This window comes from Tympanuchus pallidicinctus, unplaced genomic scaffold, assembly GCF_026119805.1.
Source record: "Tympanuchus pallidicinctus isolate F22 unplaced genomic scaffold, pur_lepc_1.0 scaffold22, whole genome shotgun sequence".
NCBI lineage: Eukaryota > Metazoa > Chordata > Aves > Galliformes > Phasianidae > Tympanuchus > Tympanuchus pallidicinctus.
Genome location: NW_026294739.1, coordinates 714,845 through 733,315, shown reverse-complemented (window position 1 = coordinate 733,315; position 18,471 = coordinate 714,845). Strand labels below are relative to the sequence as shown.

Below are 18,471 nucleotides of genomic sequence, written 5' to 3'. Positions count from 1 at the left end.
ACACTTGCATAAAGCTTTATTCTCCCTTGGCCGGGTCTCCCGGGCAGAGGACCCTGGTGGCAGGGCAGATCTTGGTTGGGGGAGAGAAGGGTGCAAGCCCACCTTGTGCTGCAGGAGCTGCTGGCGAACATGAGCAGCCACGGTGTTCCAGACGGCGGCTCTCACTGGGCAGCAAGTGAAGGCTGGGTCACGATCTGCACCTGCAGCCCCGAAGCCCCGCAGCCCACCCTGGCCACGTGCAGGGACATGGCCGTCCCTCACAGACACATCCCAGCGCGGGGTGCAGCACTGAGTCATGCCCTTGTGACACTGGGCTGCGAGGCAGGTCTGCGGGGAGCCTGGCATGGCAACACAGTGCCGGCAGGTTACAGCCACGCTCCTGCAGGTGCCTGCAGAGAGCCTTACCTGCGGCAGTGAAAGGCGGCACCATAGGGCCCCCCTGGCCAGTGTCCCAAAAGTCTTTCCATGGCCATGTTTCCCTGGCACGGTGTTTGCCAGCAGGGTGAGACAGTGGGGAGCGCACTCGGGAACCACAGCAGTAGCACCCTGCCTTCCTGTGTCCACTCCCCATGGTGCAGCTCTGTGCTGTGAGGGGCTGCCCGGGCTGGTCGGAAGCTGTGACACAACAGGGCCCCTTGTTGCCTTGGCAGGGCCCGGTCCCCTTCCATCTGGGGGCACCACACGTCCCCCGCCCTGTGCCTGTCCGGTGGGAGCGGTGTGCCTGTGATGGCTGCTGCTGGATGGGGGGCCATGCTGCTCACCCAGGTACAGAGCAGCCCGGTGCCGTGCCCTACAGCTCGCAGAGCCTCTGTGGCTCTTGTGCTGCTGCTGGGTTTTCTTCCCACCCTTCCCACTTTTCCCACTGAGCCGTGGCTGCTCGGTACCAAAGCTGTGACTTGAGGGTTAAGAACTCCCCACCAAGCCAATGGCAGCAGCAGCCTGGTGGTTTCTCTGTGTTTGTGGGGCTGGGACTGCTCACCCTCAGCATCAGCAGATAGCACGGCTCCTGCACCGGGGGCGCCTCACTGTGGGGCTGCGGGTGGTTAGCGGGGCTCCGGGGGATGACATCTGCAGGCAGCTGCCCTGCAGTGAGTCTGTCGTGGCAGGAGCACCATCCCTTCCCGCTGCACACTTCGCAATGTTGTAGAGTTAGTTTGGAGGTGTATGGTGTTCAGTGTATTTACAGACCAACAGAGGTGTTTGCAGATGGTTTTAATCCACGCAGAGCTGCAAGTCACTGTTATTTAAAGTTATCATCAGGCACAGAGGAGGCAAAGGACATGATTGCTCTGCAAATAACTCCAGCAGAAGAGCACTATCTCCACATTTGCTCATATTTATAAAATCTGTGCACATGGCACCTAGACAGCTGTAACTGCAGGACATCGAGCTGAATAAATACCTATTCAGTTAGAGGGAGCACTCATGGTATTAGATGAAAGTGATATTTGCATCTAGGCAGGTAGATTTTGTAGTTTCCAGTTACTAAGTCTCGCTCTGACACTTCAATAGCTGCTTTTGACATGTTGCCTTGACCCTGCATCCATCCACTTCTAGGAGGGGAAGGTGCAGAGCAGAAGCACAGATCTTTCTGCTAAGTCATTCAGCCTCCAGCACTCGTTGGGATGGCACATCTGCACCGCTGCGGCAGCCCTGCGTTCAGCTCCACTTCTGTGCTCTGCCAACAGCTGCCCTGGGACACGGCCACTGTAGATACTGAGCCCAACACTCGGCTGTGACATACCAAGGGCATTTCTGATTCTGTGCGTTGTTATGCGGTGACTTTTTGTGCCTTTGTACGAGAATGTTCAGAATACTTGCTTTGATGACCTGCAGTCGCTTTGTCTGGTTTGCACACACACTGCACCCATAAAACCCTAGCTCTTGTTTTACCAAGTTACGTGGGATTGCTGGTGAGGGAAACCCATGACAAACCGGGCGGTTAAAAGCAAGGGCTCATCCCACAGGACTGCTGGCTCATCCCACAGGACTGCTGAACTGGCCTTTACCTGTGCCTTAAAAGGGAGCATAAATGGAGAAGTAATCAAAGTGCCCCGTAAGTACAGATTTGTCTCCAGCCTTTTTATTTATACAAGGATTCAAAGAACATGTTTTAACTTTAGATAAACAGTGCAAGAGAGTTACAAGTACCTTGGTAACAGAAAGAAATAGGTAACTGTCCAGCTATGCCAGTAAGTGAAATAATTCTGACTCCTGCAGATAGAAACGCGTCTGTTTAAAGCAAAGGTGGCCGTGAGATATTTGCTCTGCCTTAGCCCCTCCCAAGCCACCCGAAACACAGGCAGTTTGTCATCTGCAAATGGTGAGCGGCTGCACCCAGCCCGTGGGGACCCTGACCCTAAGTCAGAACGTAACATACGTGGTACGGCACAGAGAAGCAGGCTGAAGGACACGGACTTTTGGGAAGCTGCTATTTCTGGTTCTCCCTTTTCCACACACAGGAGACTTCATTGATGCACTTCTCTAGACCACAGCTCTGCACCCTGAGGACGAGGCTCTTCCAAACCGACCCCCCACCACTCACACCCCGCTGGCCCCAAAGGGTTAACGGCTCCTGCTATGTTATTGTTGTTCCAGAGCTGATAGTGCGGACTATTTAACTGTTAAACCATTAACGGGGCACGCTGAATGCTTGGTTAAAGTGTGCTCCTCTCAGAGCCCAGAGGGAGCTGGTTAGTGTGGGAGGCTGACAGCAAACACTCACTTCGTGGAGCTGGAAATGATAAGGACTCCTTCCGAAGCTCCACCACACAAAGCACAGACCTCAGCAGCTGTTTTTAAAGCTCTAGCACAACCTTTCTTTGAAGCGGCTGCAATGTTTTAGTGCCCTTTCTCCTTTTGCTTTGCATTGAAACTTTCTGCAGTTGTGGAAATCTACGTAACTGAAGGCTACATTTGTGTTGGCAATTCTAGTTAAAGAAAAAAAAAAAAAAAAGACAGGAGCTCCTCTGCACTTCCAGAGCTAAGTAAACCTGTGTAAACCCATGCCTGTCGTTTATCCATGGCTGTACGTGGCTGAGCCTCACAGCACTGCCAGAAGCACTGGGCACGGAGGGCACAGCAGCCCACACCTCATGCTGCTGCCCAGCACCAGGCACCCCCTGCCCAGCCCCGGACCTGAAAAGGGCTGAGCTCTGCACCAGCTGTTGGCACTGCCCTGTTTTTGTTCCGATCATCTCTTTACAAACTGCTACATGTTAAAAACATGGGCACAGCCAACTGCCAGCAGAGTGCGGCCCTAAGGTAGGGGGTGATGCTGCGTGTGCCCGTGTGAGCTCTGACAACCAGTCACAGTACATCAGTACACAGCCCCCGGTCTTTCCAATTATAAAAAAAGAAAAAAAAAAAAGAAAAAGGCATTCACACCCATGGCTGCAGCCAGAGGAGGCAGAGGCAGCACAACTATCTGTCCAGTAAGAAATCCTACTGTGCATACTTTCATCTCTGTTACCTTTTACGGTACTGCACTGCAGGTAGAAATTGGACCATTATTACTTGGGTAAAAAATGGCTTTCCAACTAGCATGCAAAGAAAAAATACCCCAAACCCCAACCCCTAACACTCATTCCCAGTCACTTAGATGTAGGAGCCCTACATTTAAAAACGTCATCAGCTACGAGCTCTAGTCAAGAAACCCATTTGTGACCTTTCCAAAGAAAAAGGGAGTTCTACATTTTTGGGTCCAACAGTCACTGCCAAATCATTTCAGTTCAACCCACCGCATCTGCTCACACTCCCGTGCACACAGATGGAAGTGAAGGGCCACCTCTGCCCGGTTCGGCAGCACAGAGGGAAACCTCGGAGGAGCCCCTGAATGCAGTGCCTGCTCAGAGCAGGCGCGCTCGGTCTCCCCACGTTGCTCTCAGCCCGGCATGTCAGGCAGCAGCACGTTAGGCAGCGCTCTGGCCGGCAGCCAGGTAACAAGGCCAGGGGAATTGCATATTCCGCTGCAGGCGGTACAAGAGCTGCCCCTGGAGGGGCCGCCAGGAAGCCCCTCTGCGAGGGCTCAGTTCAGCCCCACAAAGCCGGTTTTGTGGCAATAACAAAAGTAAAACAATGAGGTATGGAAAGAAGGGCCCAGCATTGGGGAAGAGACCAAGAAAGAAGAAAACAGCTCGAGCACTGCCAGAAATAGCAAACAACCGAAACCTTTATCTCCTCCCTCTATTTTTTTTTCCTTTTTCCCTTTTTTTTCTTTTTTTTTCTTTTTTTTTTTGCCAAGGTGAAGTACGTCTGTCCTTTTGTTGGTTGGTTTTGGCAAAGTGAAGCCCTCGGCCGCAGTCTCTTTCCTGGCTGTCCTGCTGAGTTACCGCCACAAGTGCTGCGCGGCAATGGAAGCCCCTGAAAGGAAGAGGAGGAAGGCAGAAGGCAAAGATCTGCTGCTGGCCCCAATGACGCCGTGTCCGGACTGCTTTGGGATAGCATGCGTTTCTGGCTGTCTGGTGCTGGGGCTCTTAGAAAGTCTTTTGCCACAGACGTCGTCAGGACAGCTGTCACCACTGCCTGAGCCGCTCATGTCGTCACCTGTGCGGAGACAAGAGGGTGAGCACAACCTGCCTTGGGGTGCCCACTTGGGGTGCCTGCCTTCTTGCTGTGCCCTGGCAGGGACAGAGGATGCGGCTGCTGAGAGCAGACAGTGCCACAACCCTGGGGAGCCTGGCCACCAGTTATGTTCCCCACTATGGAATGCAAGCCTGGAGCTGATCCCCAACAAACTCAACCACCTGCTGCTGCAGCAGCCAGAAGGCCGTAGGAACAGCTGCCCCATCAGCCAGGCTGGGCTGGGGCTGGGGAAAGCGCCCGAGTTTTCAGCACTAGGCCAAAAGCAGAGCAGCCCCTGAGCATCATGCAGCAGGTTGGGTGCACCTGAACAGAGCCTCTGCAGCTTGCAGCCAAAAGTCAGGTGACCATGGACCCGCTGTGCTGCAAGGCCAGACGCACAGCCCCAGCCCAGCTCTGCTACTCACTTGCATCTTGGAAATCCACATCATTCCCGATGTTGGCGTTGCCCAGCCGGTTTGTCATGATCTTCAGCTGCATGATTTGCTGGCGAATGGTCATATCTGGCTTGGTGATGTCCACCTCCACCTCTGGGTTGTTAATCTGATTAGCTAAGCCATCCCCCATCACTTCAGGCAGGTAACTGTGAAGGAAGGTGACAGGCTTACACATCTGCCCCCAGCTGAGCTCAGCTCTCCCCAGTACAGACACCAGTGACAGTGCAGCCTCCCTGAAGCGCAGAGAAGCACGGTCAGTGGTGTTGTGTTGTTGAATAGGCCCAAGCAGGGAAGGAGTGCCTGTGCCTGCAAGGTGCTGAGCAGCAGGGGCTCTGCAGATGGCCACACCAAGGCTGCAGGGGGCACAGCCTGTGCAGGAAGGCTCTTGTGTTGACATAGCTGGCTCTAGGGATGGCCAAAGTCTGCTGTCATGGTCAGAATTCATCAGAGTCTGGGGCTCATTCTCAGGCCACCTCAGTTTCTGGAAGGTGCAGCATCATTAGCCCAATGTGGGAAGAGGTTTGCTGCTCTAGGGCCATGTGCAGGGCTGAGAGATTTCTCTCAGCCTGTAATCCGTAAAGCTACAGCGATGCTCCACTCACTGTGGAAAAATTGTCCATACAGGAGGCTGAGGAGCACCTTCTGCTGTTATTGCTGCTCTGGTTACATGCTGCAGGGACTGGCACCCTGGACTGGCTGAACTCCCCTGCCCCAGTAAGACCAGATGAGTTCTCAGGGAAGCTCCAGTGCACTACGGGCTGTTATCCAGTGCTGTGCTGCTCCTTCCTGCAGTGCCCTGTCCATCTCTCCTCACTGCCACCCTTTAACATCAGTCAGGTGTGGAATGTTTCTGCTGGTGCTGGATGTCACCCAGGCATGGTTTCAAAGATCTATGTGCAATTCGCAGCAACAGTTCTGGAGTCAGGGTGGTAAATCCAGCTCTTCTGCCTTCTGAATGCATGCAGTATTGCAAAATTGCTTAATAATACAAAACTACACAGCCAGTTCATGGCAAACGCATCCTGATTCTTAACCATCCAACATACAGCAGAACAACGACAGGACTGAAATTCCCAGGCACTGGTTTCAGAGGAAATGCAACATTTCTCTGAACAGGGGCAGACCGGTCCCCTCAGTCTGAGTGAGCAGAGGTGGCTGATGAAGTGTAACTGCCTTTTATGAAGCCCTACCAGTCCCACCACCCTACAAAAGTGCTGTCCCGGCACCAGGACCCTCTCCATACCTGCCCTTGGTCATCCCATTCCAACACTTGTCATCCGCTGCTGAGCTGGCCATTACTTTTTTGCTGCACAGGACTCCGGGCAGAGTGACCCAGTAAGACTTGAGAGCTGTCAGATTCCCTTTGGCATCCAAAACCTAGAAACAAAGAGGATGCTCAGGGCCAGGAATGCTCTGGAGCATCCCACGGCTGTGGAAAGGACTCTGACTTTTTCATCTTACCATCATACAGTCTGAATTTATGCAGACAAGGAAGCATAATTGAAGCATAAATGAAGACCAACCCTCAATCCAAGCACCCAGGGCTGAAGAGTACAAGCTAATGATTGTTCTGGTACTGTGGGGATGACCAGGAGAAGATCCTTTTCTGGAGCACAAGGGCAATGCTGGGAAGCAACCTCAGTGGGAGCCAGCAAAGGTCTGTCGGGGTGGGACAGAGGACTGCAGGGCCTCTGAGATGCAGGGCCATGAGCACATCATGCAGTCCATCATCTACAGAGCCCAAAACCTCCACAGAGGACCAGGTGCTCACGGAACAACAAAGTCTCAGGTCCCAGGAACACAGAGGGATTGCCCACCCCAGAGACAGGGACCTCATTCCCACTCCCCAGGCTGGATGCACTGTGCACTCGTGGTCAGCCTGCTGCACCAGCGGCAGAGCAGCTGTGAAGGCAAACTCACCAGCATCTCCAGTGCCACTGCAGAGGATTTGGCTTCTAATGTGACCTTCCCCCGCCTCTTCTTGTCCTCACTGCTGGACCTCACTGTGCTGATCTTGGGATTTCCACAGCCTTGGAAAACCTGAAAAACAAACCAAATTCTCTACATCATGCTTTGATACTATTTCCTTAATTCATTTGGACTCCACAGGTAATTTTTTTCTTAATATGTGTATCTTTCCCAATTGCAAGATCTCCGAGAGTCTGGTGTAGTTTCTGGTCAGGTTACTCTTGTTCCAAGACTTGTTTTCAACATACTGTAACTGTTTTTGATTACTGCTACCGTGCAAAACGCTCAGCACAAACACAAAATTAGAATGTTTTTGGATGAGTCACTAATGTTGATATTAAATTACAGCTAGCAATTTTATCTGCTCCTATTATGATTTAAAAATAAAATTCTGGGAAGTCTGAGAAGAATAAGATGGAAGTTGCTCACAGTCGCTACATCATTGATAGGGGCTTTGTAACTACAGCTTCCCTGATAAGAACAATAGACAGAGGGGGTCTACCCCAATGACCCCCATGATGGGCAAACACACTCCAGCAAATGACCACCCTCCGACCAGGAGAGCACTAAGTGAGTGGATATCTCAAGAGCTGTCAGGTTGGATATTTCAAGGCCAAATGAGGATGCTAGGCAGATTTATCTTCTAACTTTGGGTACTTCCTCTTCCTGTCACCTACCTACCAGCCAGGCACCTTTGTAGCTGAGGGAAGCCAGGGCTTGGAGAATATGCCCTATGAGGAGCTACTAAAGGAACTGGGGCTGTTTAGTCTGGGGAAGAGGAGGCTGAGGGGAGACCTTATTGTTCTCTTCCAATACCTAAAAGGTGATTGTAGCCAGAGGGATTGGACTTTTCTCACTGATGACAGGTACAGGACAAGGGGAAATGGCCTGAAGTTGTGCCAGGGGAGGTTTAGTTTGGATATCAGGAAAAACTTATTTACAAAAAGGGTTGTTAAGCACTGGGATGGGCTCCCCAGGGAGGTGGTTGAGTCACCATTTCTGGATGTGTTTAAAACCATTTGGATGTGGTGCTCAGGGACGTGATTTGGCGGAGGGCTGTTAGAGGTAGGGTAGTGTGCTCAGGTTGCGGCTGGACTCGATGATCTTTAAGGTCTTTTCCAACCTGAGCAATTCTATAATTCTGTGTTTCATCTGACAGTGATACTCCCCAGCATCATTGTGCTGTGCTCAAACCATAGCTTGCAGCTGTAGAAATACGCAGCTCCAAACATCTGCTATCAGTGCCGCATTCTCCTGATCTTACTGAGAACTTTACCAAGTAAGTTTTGTTTTTCCAGTCAAACACTGACTACACTGGACTATTTAATCTCTTTCGATTTTACCAGACATTCTATGTCCCTTGGAAACATCCTTCTTTTCAGATGATGCCATCATGGGCTTACTTATGTGTGTACAATTTCTTCCAACCTAACACCAAGAGAAAGAACATGGTCTTTCGTGTTAGAAAGTAAACCTAAATGAGTACTTGGATGCATACTCCCATTAGTGCTGTGACTTGTGCTAGTGAATTCCTGCTTGGTTAAGAAATACTTTTCTTCTTCTCCTCTCCAAGATCCAGTTAGGGCCTGCCACACACTTTTCATCTGCATCATAGCCCTAACTGTGGGATAGCTGCAGGGCTCAGGGAATGCCTCGGCAGAATCAGAAACCCCAGAACCTCACCTGCAGCTATAGAAGTGATTAACTGGATAAATACAGAAAAAAATAGAAGACCAACAGAAAAAAAAATCTTCACAATATATTTCTTGAAAGACAGGTGGGCATCAGGAGAGCCCCTCCAGATGGACTGCTGAACTGCAGCTCTGTCCCACAGGCAGCCTGATAGAATGGTGTTTCTATCACAGATCATCATCCCAAGGCAGGCTGAAGCAGCTGCCTTCTGTTGCTAGTGTAAGAAGGACTGTGCGCTTCCTCTAAATGCCCCAGCTCAGTCAGAACACTTCAAGGCTCTTCAGAGGCACCTGACAGCAAATACACCATGTCGCCCACAGTCATTGCACGTGCAGTCCTACCTGCATGTCTGTACCTAAGGAAAGCTGACTGTGGCAGAGGAGCATTTGGAAATACCTGAGAAGGTTTTTCTCTGCCTAAGACAGTGCTTTCCTATCATTAAAAGAGTGTGCATCATCTCTCTTCTTTCATCTCCTTTACTCAATTCAACAGTGAGAACAAAAAACATTTGATCTGGGCAATTTCACATGGTGTATCCTCAGCCAGGCCCAGGCACATGCTCTTACCTTGGCTGTGATTGAATCTTTGTTTTCTTGCAAGTTAGAAATAGCTTCAGAGATCCTCATGTGAATAGTCCCTATTACTGTGTCTACGTTGTACGGTCCGTCAATCCGATCAGCCACAGCGACCAGGGCATCTGGTAAATAACACAGAGACATCCTTTCATCAGACCAAGCACGTTAAAGCTCATGCTCATGCTCCTGCTGGGTGGGATACACAGTTGGCCTCTTGGAAGTCTTGCTAGAGGATCTCTCTCCGTTTTCACTGCTGTTCAAACCTATGCTGATTTTCCTCCAGAATGGCACAGCTGTCTAAATGGTGGATGGGGTGCTGAAGGTACTTGATGGGAGCAACAGCTTCTGTGGCAGTGAAAGAGCAAGAAAAAGGAAATACCACATACTAAAGGCAAAAGAGCAGACTGTGAAGCCCACAACTAAACTGAGCAGTGGGACTGAGTGTGCCTGTGCATGACTGTTGCTCTCAGCTCCCCTTATCTTGCAAAGCTCTGTTCTCCAAGTACTCTTGCCTGACCTGGAGGTGCCTGCCAGCATTGGGTGTTCTGGGTCTACGCTTGGCTTACAAAAAAAATAACCAACCTCTGCCTATGGAGAAGATTTTCAGCACTCTGTGGGTCTGAAGCAAAGACAGACTGTCTGCACACAAGCCACGGGGCACTGAAAAATGCTACACAGAGGAAGGCTCAGTGTCCAGGCAGAGTTAAGCCAGAGCTTTGCACAGGTCTCAAACACCTAAATTAGGATTGTAACCAGGGTTGACTTTGTCAGTCAAAAAAGCTACTGCTGAGCTGCTGCTGCTTCAGTTTTCTACCATTTCTGTTCCAGTATCCTGAAGGCCAGGCCATGTGTAAGCCTCATCAGGATTTAAGGACTTGGCAGCTCCTTGCGACCTCAGATGGCTCTGTGTGGTCTTGCATTCCCCAGGACACACCAAATGCTTCCTGGCAGGATAAGAGATGTGGCAGAGAGCAGGAGTGGCCCTCACTCATCTAGAACAGAAAGTACTTCATGTCCCTGCAGCTTCTCCATATGGAAGAAAACACCAGTGATGGCTTCATGTTGATTTTCCTTCTCTGCACAAAGAGGGTCAAATCCCAGGGTCTGGTCTGAAAAACCACCTGGTTCGTAAATGAACTCATTCTTTAGCAGTGATTTTTATCCTAGATCCTAATACCTTCCCCATCAGGCTGGCAGGAGACTGTCACAGCAGATGGTGTGATGTTGCAGAAAGCTTACTCAGCACACGTTCGCTTGCTGATATTCATAAGCAGGGAAACCACCAACTGAGTTGTGCCCTGCAGTTCAACAGGGCATCAATAGCACACATCCTTCTTCCTACACCATCCCATAGCACGTAGTGCCACCTGTGATACTGCTTTAAAGCACTGAGATGCACAAATTTCCTGTGAGCAGGGGTCCAGCCAGCCAGGGCACAAATGGGGACCACCATCACTTCAAACGTGCATTCAACCCCTTGTCTGTGCAAAGCAGTAGGACTCGGCAGAAAGGCCCCCAAATGCATTCCTGAGGTCCTGTAGATGTTGTGCAGAGGCACTAGGTCCACGGTGGAAGCATTATGTTAACAAGGATGGTCTGATCCTCAGCCCACTGCTGTCAGTGCATGCACAGCCCTCAAAAATATGTTCTCCTTGCTACTGCATGGTCAATGTTCAGGTCCTGGCTGCTCCCACAGAATGACCAACCTGGGCAAGCACTAGAGAGGGGACAGCACAAATCTGCAGAAGATACCAAATCATGTTCACAAGGCTCTGGTCTGTAATATAGGATTTAACAACATGCACAGTCACAGCCTGGAAATGTTATGTATTTACTTTCAGCACTTAAAAAAAATAATAAAAAAAAAAAAAATTAGCTTGAGCAAGAATGGAAACAGGGGCCTGTGTTTCTGAGTCCATATGCTCTTTCCTCCTGCAACGCAGTCCTGATTTAATACCATTAGAAAGTGCTACTGGGCAGGCTAACAGAGGGTTAGCACTGATTTCTAAAGCTAAACATGCCATATGAGTCGATAATGTTTTTGTTTTCTGGGAAATAACATCTCCTGTAACATCAGAGAGCCTGCAGTTCAACTTTGCTGCCACTGAGGGGTTGCAGTGTCATCTACAAGACTATATTTCCAGGCAATTATATCTGCAGATGCACTAATGTTGAGATAGAGATATTTAAATCAAAGTCTGCATCCCTATATTAGTGATAAATTATATTTGACCACTAATATATAAATATCTTTAATGTCTTTAGCTTTTTATAATATCTTTAATATCTTTAGTTTGACTTACTCTGATTTGTCAAACTGAAAGAGAAACACTGTTGTCACCAAATCCTCTCCAGCTACATGGAAGGGCTTAAAGGTGAAACATGGACAATGCCAGGGAACTTCTGTCTCTTCCTGCATGTTTTGCTCCAGCCCTTGATCAATCGATGACCTCTGGCAGTAAAACATACAGCCACAATTTAAAGAAAGCTCCAGTTTCCTCCCAGCCAACACCTCCTGACAAGATCAGTGTCTCCTGGCCAAGAGAAGCCCTCAATAACTGCAAAATGCAGTCCTGTCAAGCCGTGGGAGAGGCGTGCTGATCTTTCAGGAGCTGGGCAGTCAGCCTGCCAGGAGAGCAGCGACAGCTAACAGTTGGCTTGCTGTGGTCAGAGAGGACAAAGCTTTATCAAAACACTGGTATAAACCCTTGGGGAAGGAAATATTTCCCCTCCCCCTCCCCCCCCGTTCTGTAGCAGGCTGCCAATGGCAAGTACGTCCAATTAGCCACAGCACAGCGCCACTCGGTTCGTTAGCTCCTGGCAAGAGGCAGGCAGCTGGCCAACGGACCCTCTGAGCACCAGGCTCTGAGTGCAGCACTGGGATCCTTATTTGGCAGTGGGAGGCCACTGAGAGGGAAGCTACACTGCAGTGGGGTTTCTGATGTTAGCACTCCAACCAAAATGTACAACCTGGGAGAGAAACAGGAGCTTTCTGGGCATGGAAAGAGGAGTGAGAGCTTTCCTAATGCAAGCAGCCTCCCCTGACAGACTGCAGCAGGGGAGGGGCTGAGCTGTAACACCCTCACACTATTTTCTAAATGCTGGCCCCCACCAGCCTTACTCCACACTCTCAGTCACACTGCAAGCCACTCTCAGCAGCTGTTCACATTCCAACCAGTGGCCACAGCCTCTGGAAAAACAGCGGAATGATACATGAGGTCCTACAAGAGATGCCCAGGTCTGACTGCAGAACTGCCCAAAGAACTGCCTGGTGGAAGCTCTCTGCTCTGTGTTGCACAGGGTATCAGACCACATCACTGCAGTGATACTTCTGGCTTTCAGCTCAAGGAAATGGACACCTCTACACACATACAGCCCACTTCAAGAAGTACCCATAGTCTTAGCTGAGTGACAAAACAGAAGTGAAATGAGCTCTCTTCTCAGTTTAAATACAAGCCTAATTTTCCCATTCCTCATGTGACCTGTAACCTCTCCCTCCCATGTATTTGCTTTCCATTCAGAAGTATGCAATTCTGATCCCTTTGCTCTCCCATGGAAAAAGTTTATGGCTTCATGTTTCCAGACCACATCCCAGGGAGGGCTGCCAGGGTTTCCCATGTGCTCACACATGCTGCAGTATATGGATGAAGCAGCAGAATCTGTCCCTAAGCCTCAGCCCTTGGGAGGAGTGGACAGATGACCCAAATGCAATGTGTGGGCAGCACACAGAGGATGGAGAAGATGGAAACACCTGAACCCTCTGTTAGCCTGCCCAGTTGCACTTTCTAATGGTATTAAAGCCCAGAAGAACATCCTGCAATAGATTCTAGACTTTGTATCGCAGGCAGAGAAATAGTGGTGTAAAAGAGCCTCCTTCAGCTCTTCCAGTGGCCCCTTCTATAGTCTCCAAAGGACTCAGAGTTTGAAAGGTGCCATGAGGCAGTGAGGAGCCACCTTACCCATCAGGTACTTCCACTCGGTGTTTAGGTCAGCTTGGTTGGCCAGGCAGCCCTTCACCACGTTCAGGCAGTAGTTGCTGCATGGCTTCACGCTGGCCATGCCCCTGCAGTGCGGGCAGTACATCAGCTTCATGACAGCACGGGTGCATTCATGGCTGAGGGACACCTGGGGAGACAGAGCAGAGTCAGAAACATGGGCAGCTGAGGAGGCCTGGCCCCTCGGCATGCCCTGAAAGGCAGGTGGCTATGCCACCTTAAACCAAACCATCCCACGAGGCAGAGCACAGGGAACCCAGGCAGGGCCCCAGCCTCTGCAGCACAGAGGTCCCCATGGCGGTGCTGATGGAGCTCGCTGCTCCCCTGTCTTATCACTAAATGCATCCTCCCCTCCTTTTTTGCTTGCACCCATTTCCAATTCTCTAATCACTCTTTTAAAATCATTTACAAAAAGAAATATCAAGTGTCTGCATGCAGGCCTTGCCTAGTACCAGGTAGTTGTCACTCCTCCAGAGGAAAATGAACTGAAAATGCCTGATCCTCCAGCTGCTGCTGCAGCCCTGAGACTTGCCCCTCGTCTCTTCACTGATAGTGAAAAATAGCTTGAATATGGTCTTGTACATTTCTTGTAGGGGAAGAAGAAATTCTGAAAAGAAACATTCACTTCTGGCCATGGGACAACAAACCCCTCAGACATGGCCACGCACCTCCCTGGCCTGGTGACCGGTGGCACTGTTGGCCTTCTGGAGTACTGGAAGCTGGGCTACTCTGCTTTGAAAGCAGGAGTGTGGAGCTGCTATGATGCCACGCTGTCACTCCTGCAGGTGGGTCTCCCTGCAGGCAGACAGCCACGGGATGCTCAGTGCCCAGTGAGGTGGCAATCACTGCTTGCTCCCGCGCTGTGGCCTGCCCTTGGAGCTGCTGGTGGCATCTCCAATGCACCAACCTGAGCCTGGCAGGGGCCAAGCATTCAGTCTCCCAGCAGAGAGGATAAATATTGATTTTCTCTAGGGAAGAGAGCAGGCTCCTCTCCTTTTCTCCAAGGAATTATCCACACTACCTGTTTGCAGTAGTGCTCCCTTTGCACAGGCAGACTGCAGAGATGAGCAGAAAGCAGAGGAACAAGAGGGTGAAGGAGCAATGTCAGAGAGCATCCTATGCTCATTTCACTTGGCAGAGCTCAGCTCCCCACTGTCGCACCCAGCCTGGCCCTGGGCTTCTGCTCCCACAGCACAGAACAGAGGGAAGGCCCCTGAGCTCCTCCCTGCGGGGCGCTGATCCTGCACTGTCCTGCTGGGGGTCTGGGAGCACGTGCAGGAACAGAGTCCTTCCAACACCTCCTTAGTCCTTGCTGAAGTGAAGACTTCATGCTTGCCAAGCATGGAACACAGGTACCAGAGCTCACCTTACAAAGGTGCAATTTCCAGCAGCATCGGCTGTGTAATGCCCTTGATTCCCCATGCTGACATGGAGACTTGACTTTAGCTTTAATGGCACCTATAGTCCTGCCTTAGCTCAGTGACATAGAAACTGCATAAAGATGTCAAGAAGAAATGCATGATACATTGGAGAAGCCGTTTACCCAGGACCCAAAAAAAGAAAGTTACTGAGAGATACGGCTCAGAGCCAAGGCACTCCTCATTCAGCTTCCAGGGGTATAAATAAACATGCCAAACAAAGCCAAGCCCAACCTAAAAATACATTATTTCTGTGTCACTGCTCCATTAAAATCTGCATACTCCGTTCTGATCCCAGCGACATCAGTGGGAGCAGTCCTTGAAAGTGCAAATCCAGTGATGAAGTGATAAGGAAAAAACATTATCTTCTAAAAAATACCCCAAATGGGGGACAACTTGGTCTTGAGCGATGAATCATTTTAATTAAAGCTACTTTGCAGCTGGAGATGCAGTAGCTGATCGGAGTAGCAATGAGCTCATGTAACGGGAACAGGTGGCTGCGGCTCACACAGCCCCGCGCCACCACCAGCACTGACACCGCAAGGAGGCTGTCGTCAGGTATCCCGTGACTGCGCCGTGCATCAGCAGCCGAGCTCTGTGCTTTTCCATGGCTGCTTTCCAAAGCCTGATGTGCCCGTGCTCGGCTGATGGAGCCACCCAGCCAGCTGCCAATTGCTGGAGGCGAGCAGAAAACAGCCTCCTGTGTGCATGTCTGGAGCGGGAGGGGAGCTCATGGGTCTGCAGGGCTCAGGGCACCACGGTGCAGCGCTGGGACTGACTGCGTGCTGTGAGACAGCAGAGGCTTGCAGAGGGGCCAGCGGGGAATGAGCACACGTGGAGATAATATGAGAGAGAATTGAGGACACACATAGTTCTCAGCATTCAAACCGGCATTTGTTTCCCTCAATTTTCCCCCTCCTGAGCAATGTTTAAATCAATTACAGTAAAATTAATGACTTTTGCAAGCAATTTGCTGAGAGGATGGGTTGGGGGATTAGTCCCAAGCTGGGTTCCTTGCAAGCACCCCAGACAATTTAGAAAACATTCAGCCTACAAGGCTTCTAACCAAGAAGGCTCCTGCCAAGCAGCTTATTAATATGCTTCCAAAGCAGAGACTCACAGAAATGTAGGAGTTAAGGGATAAACAGTCACCCATTCCGCCTGCATTAAGACATGTGCAGGGAGAACAAAGCTATCTGATTACCTAAAGCATGAGTTCAGAATGAACTTCTGAAATGAAGACACGGGGGAGGCAGAGCTGCTCGTGGAATGGGAAAAGCAGCTCGGGCACACGAGGCTATCCTTCCCAGATACGTGGGGACTGAAGGCACCTGAGTGTGCACATGCCGAGGGCTCCTGTCCCCATAGTGCAAGCCAATTATTTTTGACAGAATTGGCTGGAAAGACCAAAGAAGTAAGTTTGGGATGCAAGGAGCACGCCTGTGGAGACTAGTGACAAAGAGGCGCCGGTACTGTGATAAGCTCTGCATCATAGCATCCAGGGGGTTGAGGGCTTCTTCGACAGAGCAATGACCCTCCTCTCCTTCCCAGCATCCCAGCTCTGAGGAAGGCTGAGCTGTAGGAAGCCACAGGCATCTGGCAGAGCACCACCGAACTGCTACGGGGCAGTGTGTGCAGCAGGTCCGGCCCCACAGCACAGCTGTGTGCCTGCTCAGAGGTCCTTGGCTGCACTCACACCCTGCAGCCAAGCTGCAGATGCTGCCTTTGAAATGTTGGCTTAGATCAAGGGAAGGGAAAAAAACAAAAACCACTCCACTCAAATCCTTTCTCCTTTTGAAGCCTCCCTTGAAAGCAAATGAGAACCTGCAGCCTAGCTGCAACGTGATGGGGCTGCTTGGCGTTCAGGGGCCATCCAGTGCATCTGAAAGGCATTTAACACCAACAGAACAAGTGAGCTCTCGCCGCTCTGCTCCTATCCCTGCTCCTCCCGCACGTTCATCCCCAGGCTGCTGTGAGCCATCTGTGCTTTGCGACCCTGGGAGCCAGAGGAGGTGCAGGGAGGGCTCTGGGAAGAGGAAGAGGCCAGCTGTGGAAGGGGAAGGCCAGGCCAGCCCGTAAGACCCACGGCCGAGGCCCTGGGGTTCTGCTCTGGAGTTCCCACGAGCTCCTGCTGGGAGCAGCTCCGGCCCTGCCTGCTGCCCGCCCCTCCGGCTGGCACTGCAGGACCTGGCAGCGTGGGGATCCCTGAGGTGAGGACAAAATGCCTGTGTCAAATGTACATCAGATTGGGCCTGCATATATTCACAGGTATATTTTTCCGCTCTGAACGTCTGGATGGCTGTTTAAGCCCCTGCATCACCAGTTAAACCAGCACTGTCACAGCTCACATTTCTGAGCCAGCTGATGCTTACTTAAGGTCAGGGGCAGCTCTTTGTACCGCCGCTGTGAGAAAACACAGCAGATCTGCAGTTTGCTGCTATCCTTGTGCACCTCTTATTTTCACATTTCATTTTTGCGGCCTCTCCGAGGAAGGATCCTCAAAGCACTGTGATCAAAGGAACAGGGGGTGCTGTGATTTCCACCCCCAGGTGTGAACTGCACATCACGGCCCTGGCTTCCAACACCCAGACCGTGTGGCCAGCAGCTGCCTCGTGCACATTTGTACCGGTCCTGCTGCAATTAGCACCTTGCTGTGTGTTAAACAAACCAAGACTTCCCATCTTCCAAGTAAAACTCTCAAAGAAACAGCTGCAGGGCCGATGGAAATATGGTGCTTTCGAAGTCTAATGAATTGTATAATCACTGCAGTCATTATTTTGCATATTCCTTATAGAAATGCACAGCAGTCAGTTCCTGGAGCACGGTGGGTTTTAAAGCCTCACAAGCCCATCATTTAAGATGCATCAGTCATGTTTCCAAAACCTCTTTTGAGGGACCTTGAAAGCAAGCCATGGCTTTTGGATGCAGCGGTAGGCACAGATGATCTGCAGCCAGCAGCCCTCCTTCTTCCTCACTGCACTCAGCTCAGTGCAGGGTGAGGTACAGAGGACAAAGGCTGGTGCCAAAGATGTGTCCTTCATGCTCCAGTGGTCCAGAGCCGGTGCTAAGCCCGAGGACAGACAGACTGCCTGGCTTCATCCCTGCTTGGGACAGATGCGAGGCCAGCCCAGCGGCCAAACGAGCATTTTGCAGACTCAGAAAAAAATAAAAGAAATAAATGAAAGCTGGTGCACCCCAACCAACCCCAGGCAGCACAGTGGGCAGCAGTGATAGCCCGGCAGCCGGCAGCACAGTGCCTGCAGCGGGCAGTGTCAATGTCAGAGGCAGCACAGCCCTCAGGGATGGCAGAGGACAGGGCCTTGGGAGGTTGTGGGACTTTGTGTCCTTGTCCAGCACCACCTGCCTCCAGATAACAAAGGAAGACTGATGTATGGATGTATACAGATGGGTAGCCCTCATGCTGCTCTCCCTCTGCGGGGAGATGTTGACAGACACCACCGTTCCTCCTCTGTTTATCTGATGCACTGATTTCCAGCTGGCACAATTTTCAATCCCTTGAAAACCTGATTCAATTGCCTTTTAACCAGCAGGTAAACATATGAGATAAGTATCTATTTGCATGTGCTATTTATATTATATTCTGAATACTTGCAGGTTTTTTGTGGACTAGAAGTACTAGAAAGAAATACCTGAAAAAAACCCACCATAAAGAGCCATACAGCTCACTCTGAATCCATCCAAACTCAGGCCTCACTGCCTAACTCTGCCCAGCTTTACTCGGTGCTATAAAGGAGCAGGGGGCTCCGAGAGGTGCTCACAGGGGACACAGCAACAGCTGGGCTGG

The 18,471-nt window shown here is 50.8% G+C and overlaps 1 protein-coding gene across 1 annotated transcript in view; it reads right to left on the bottom strand.

The window, feature by feature from the left end:
- Positions 1-2,061: 2,061 nt before the first annotated feature.
- The window catches only part of GPC1 (glypican 1), a 159,514-nt gene continuing 143,104 nt past the window's right edge, over positions 2,062-18,471 (bottom strand). Inside the window, exons 4-9 of the mRNA XM_052685578.1 lie at positions 13,213-13,378; positions 9,245-9,375; positions 6,939-7,058; positions 6,262-6,395; positions 4,989-5,164; positions 2,062-4,545 (exon numbers count right to left, since the gene is read on the bottom strand). Of these exons, the coding sequence (XP_052541538.1) occupies positions 4,328-4,545; positions 4,989-5,164; positions 6,262-6,395; positions 6,939-7,058; positions 9,245-9,375; positions 13,213-13,378 (945 nt within the window). The 3' untranslated portion in view covers positions 2,062-4,327. The remainder of the gene's footprint in view (positions 4,546-4,988; positions 5,165-6,261; positions 6,396-6,938; positions 7,059-9,244; positions 9,376-13,212; positions 13,379-18,471) is intronic.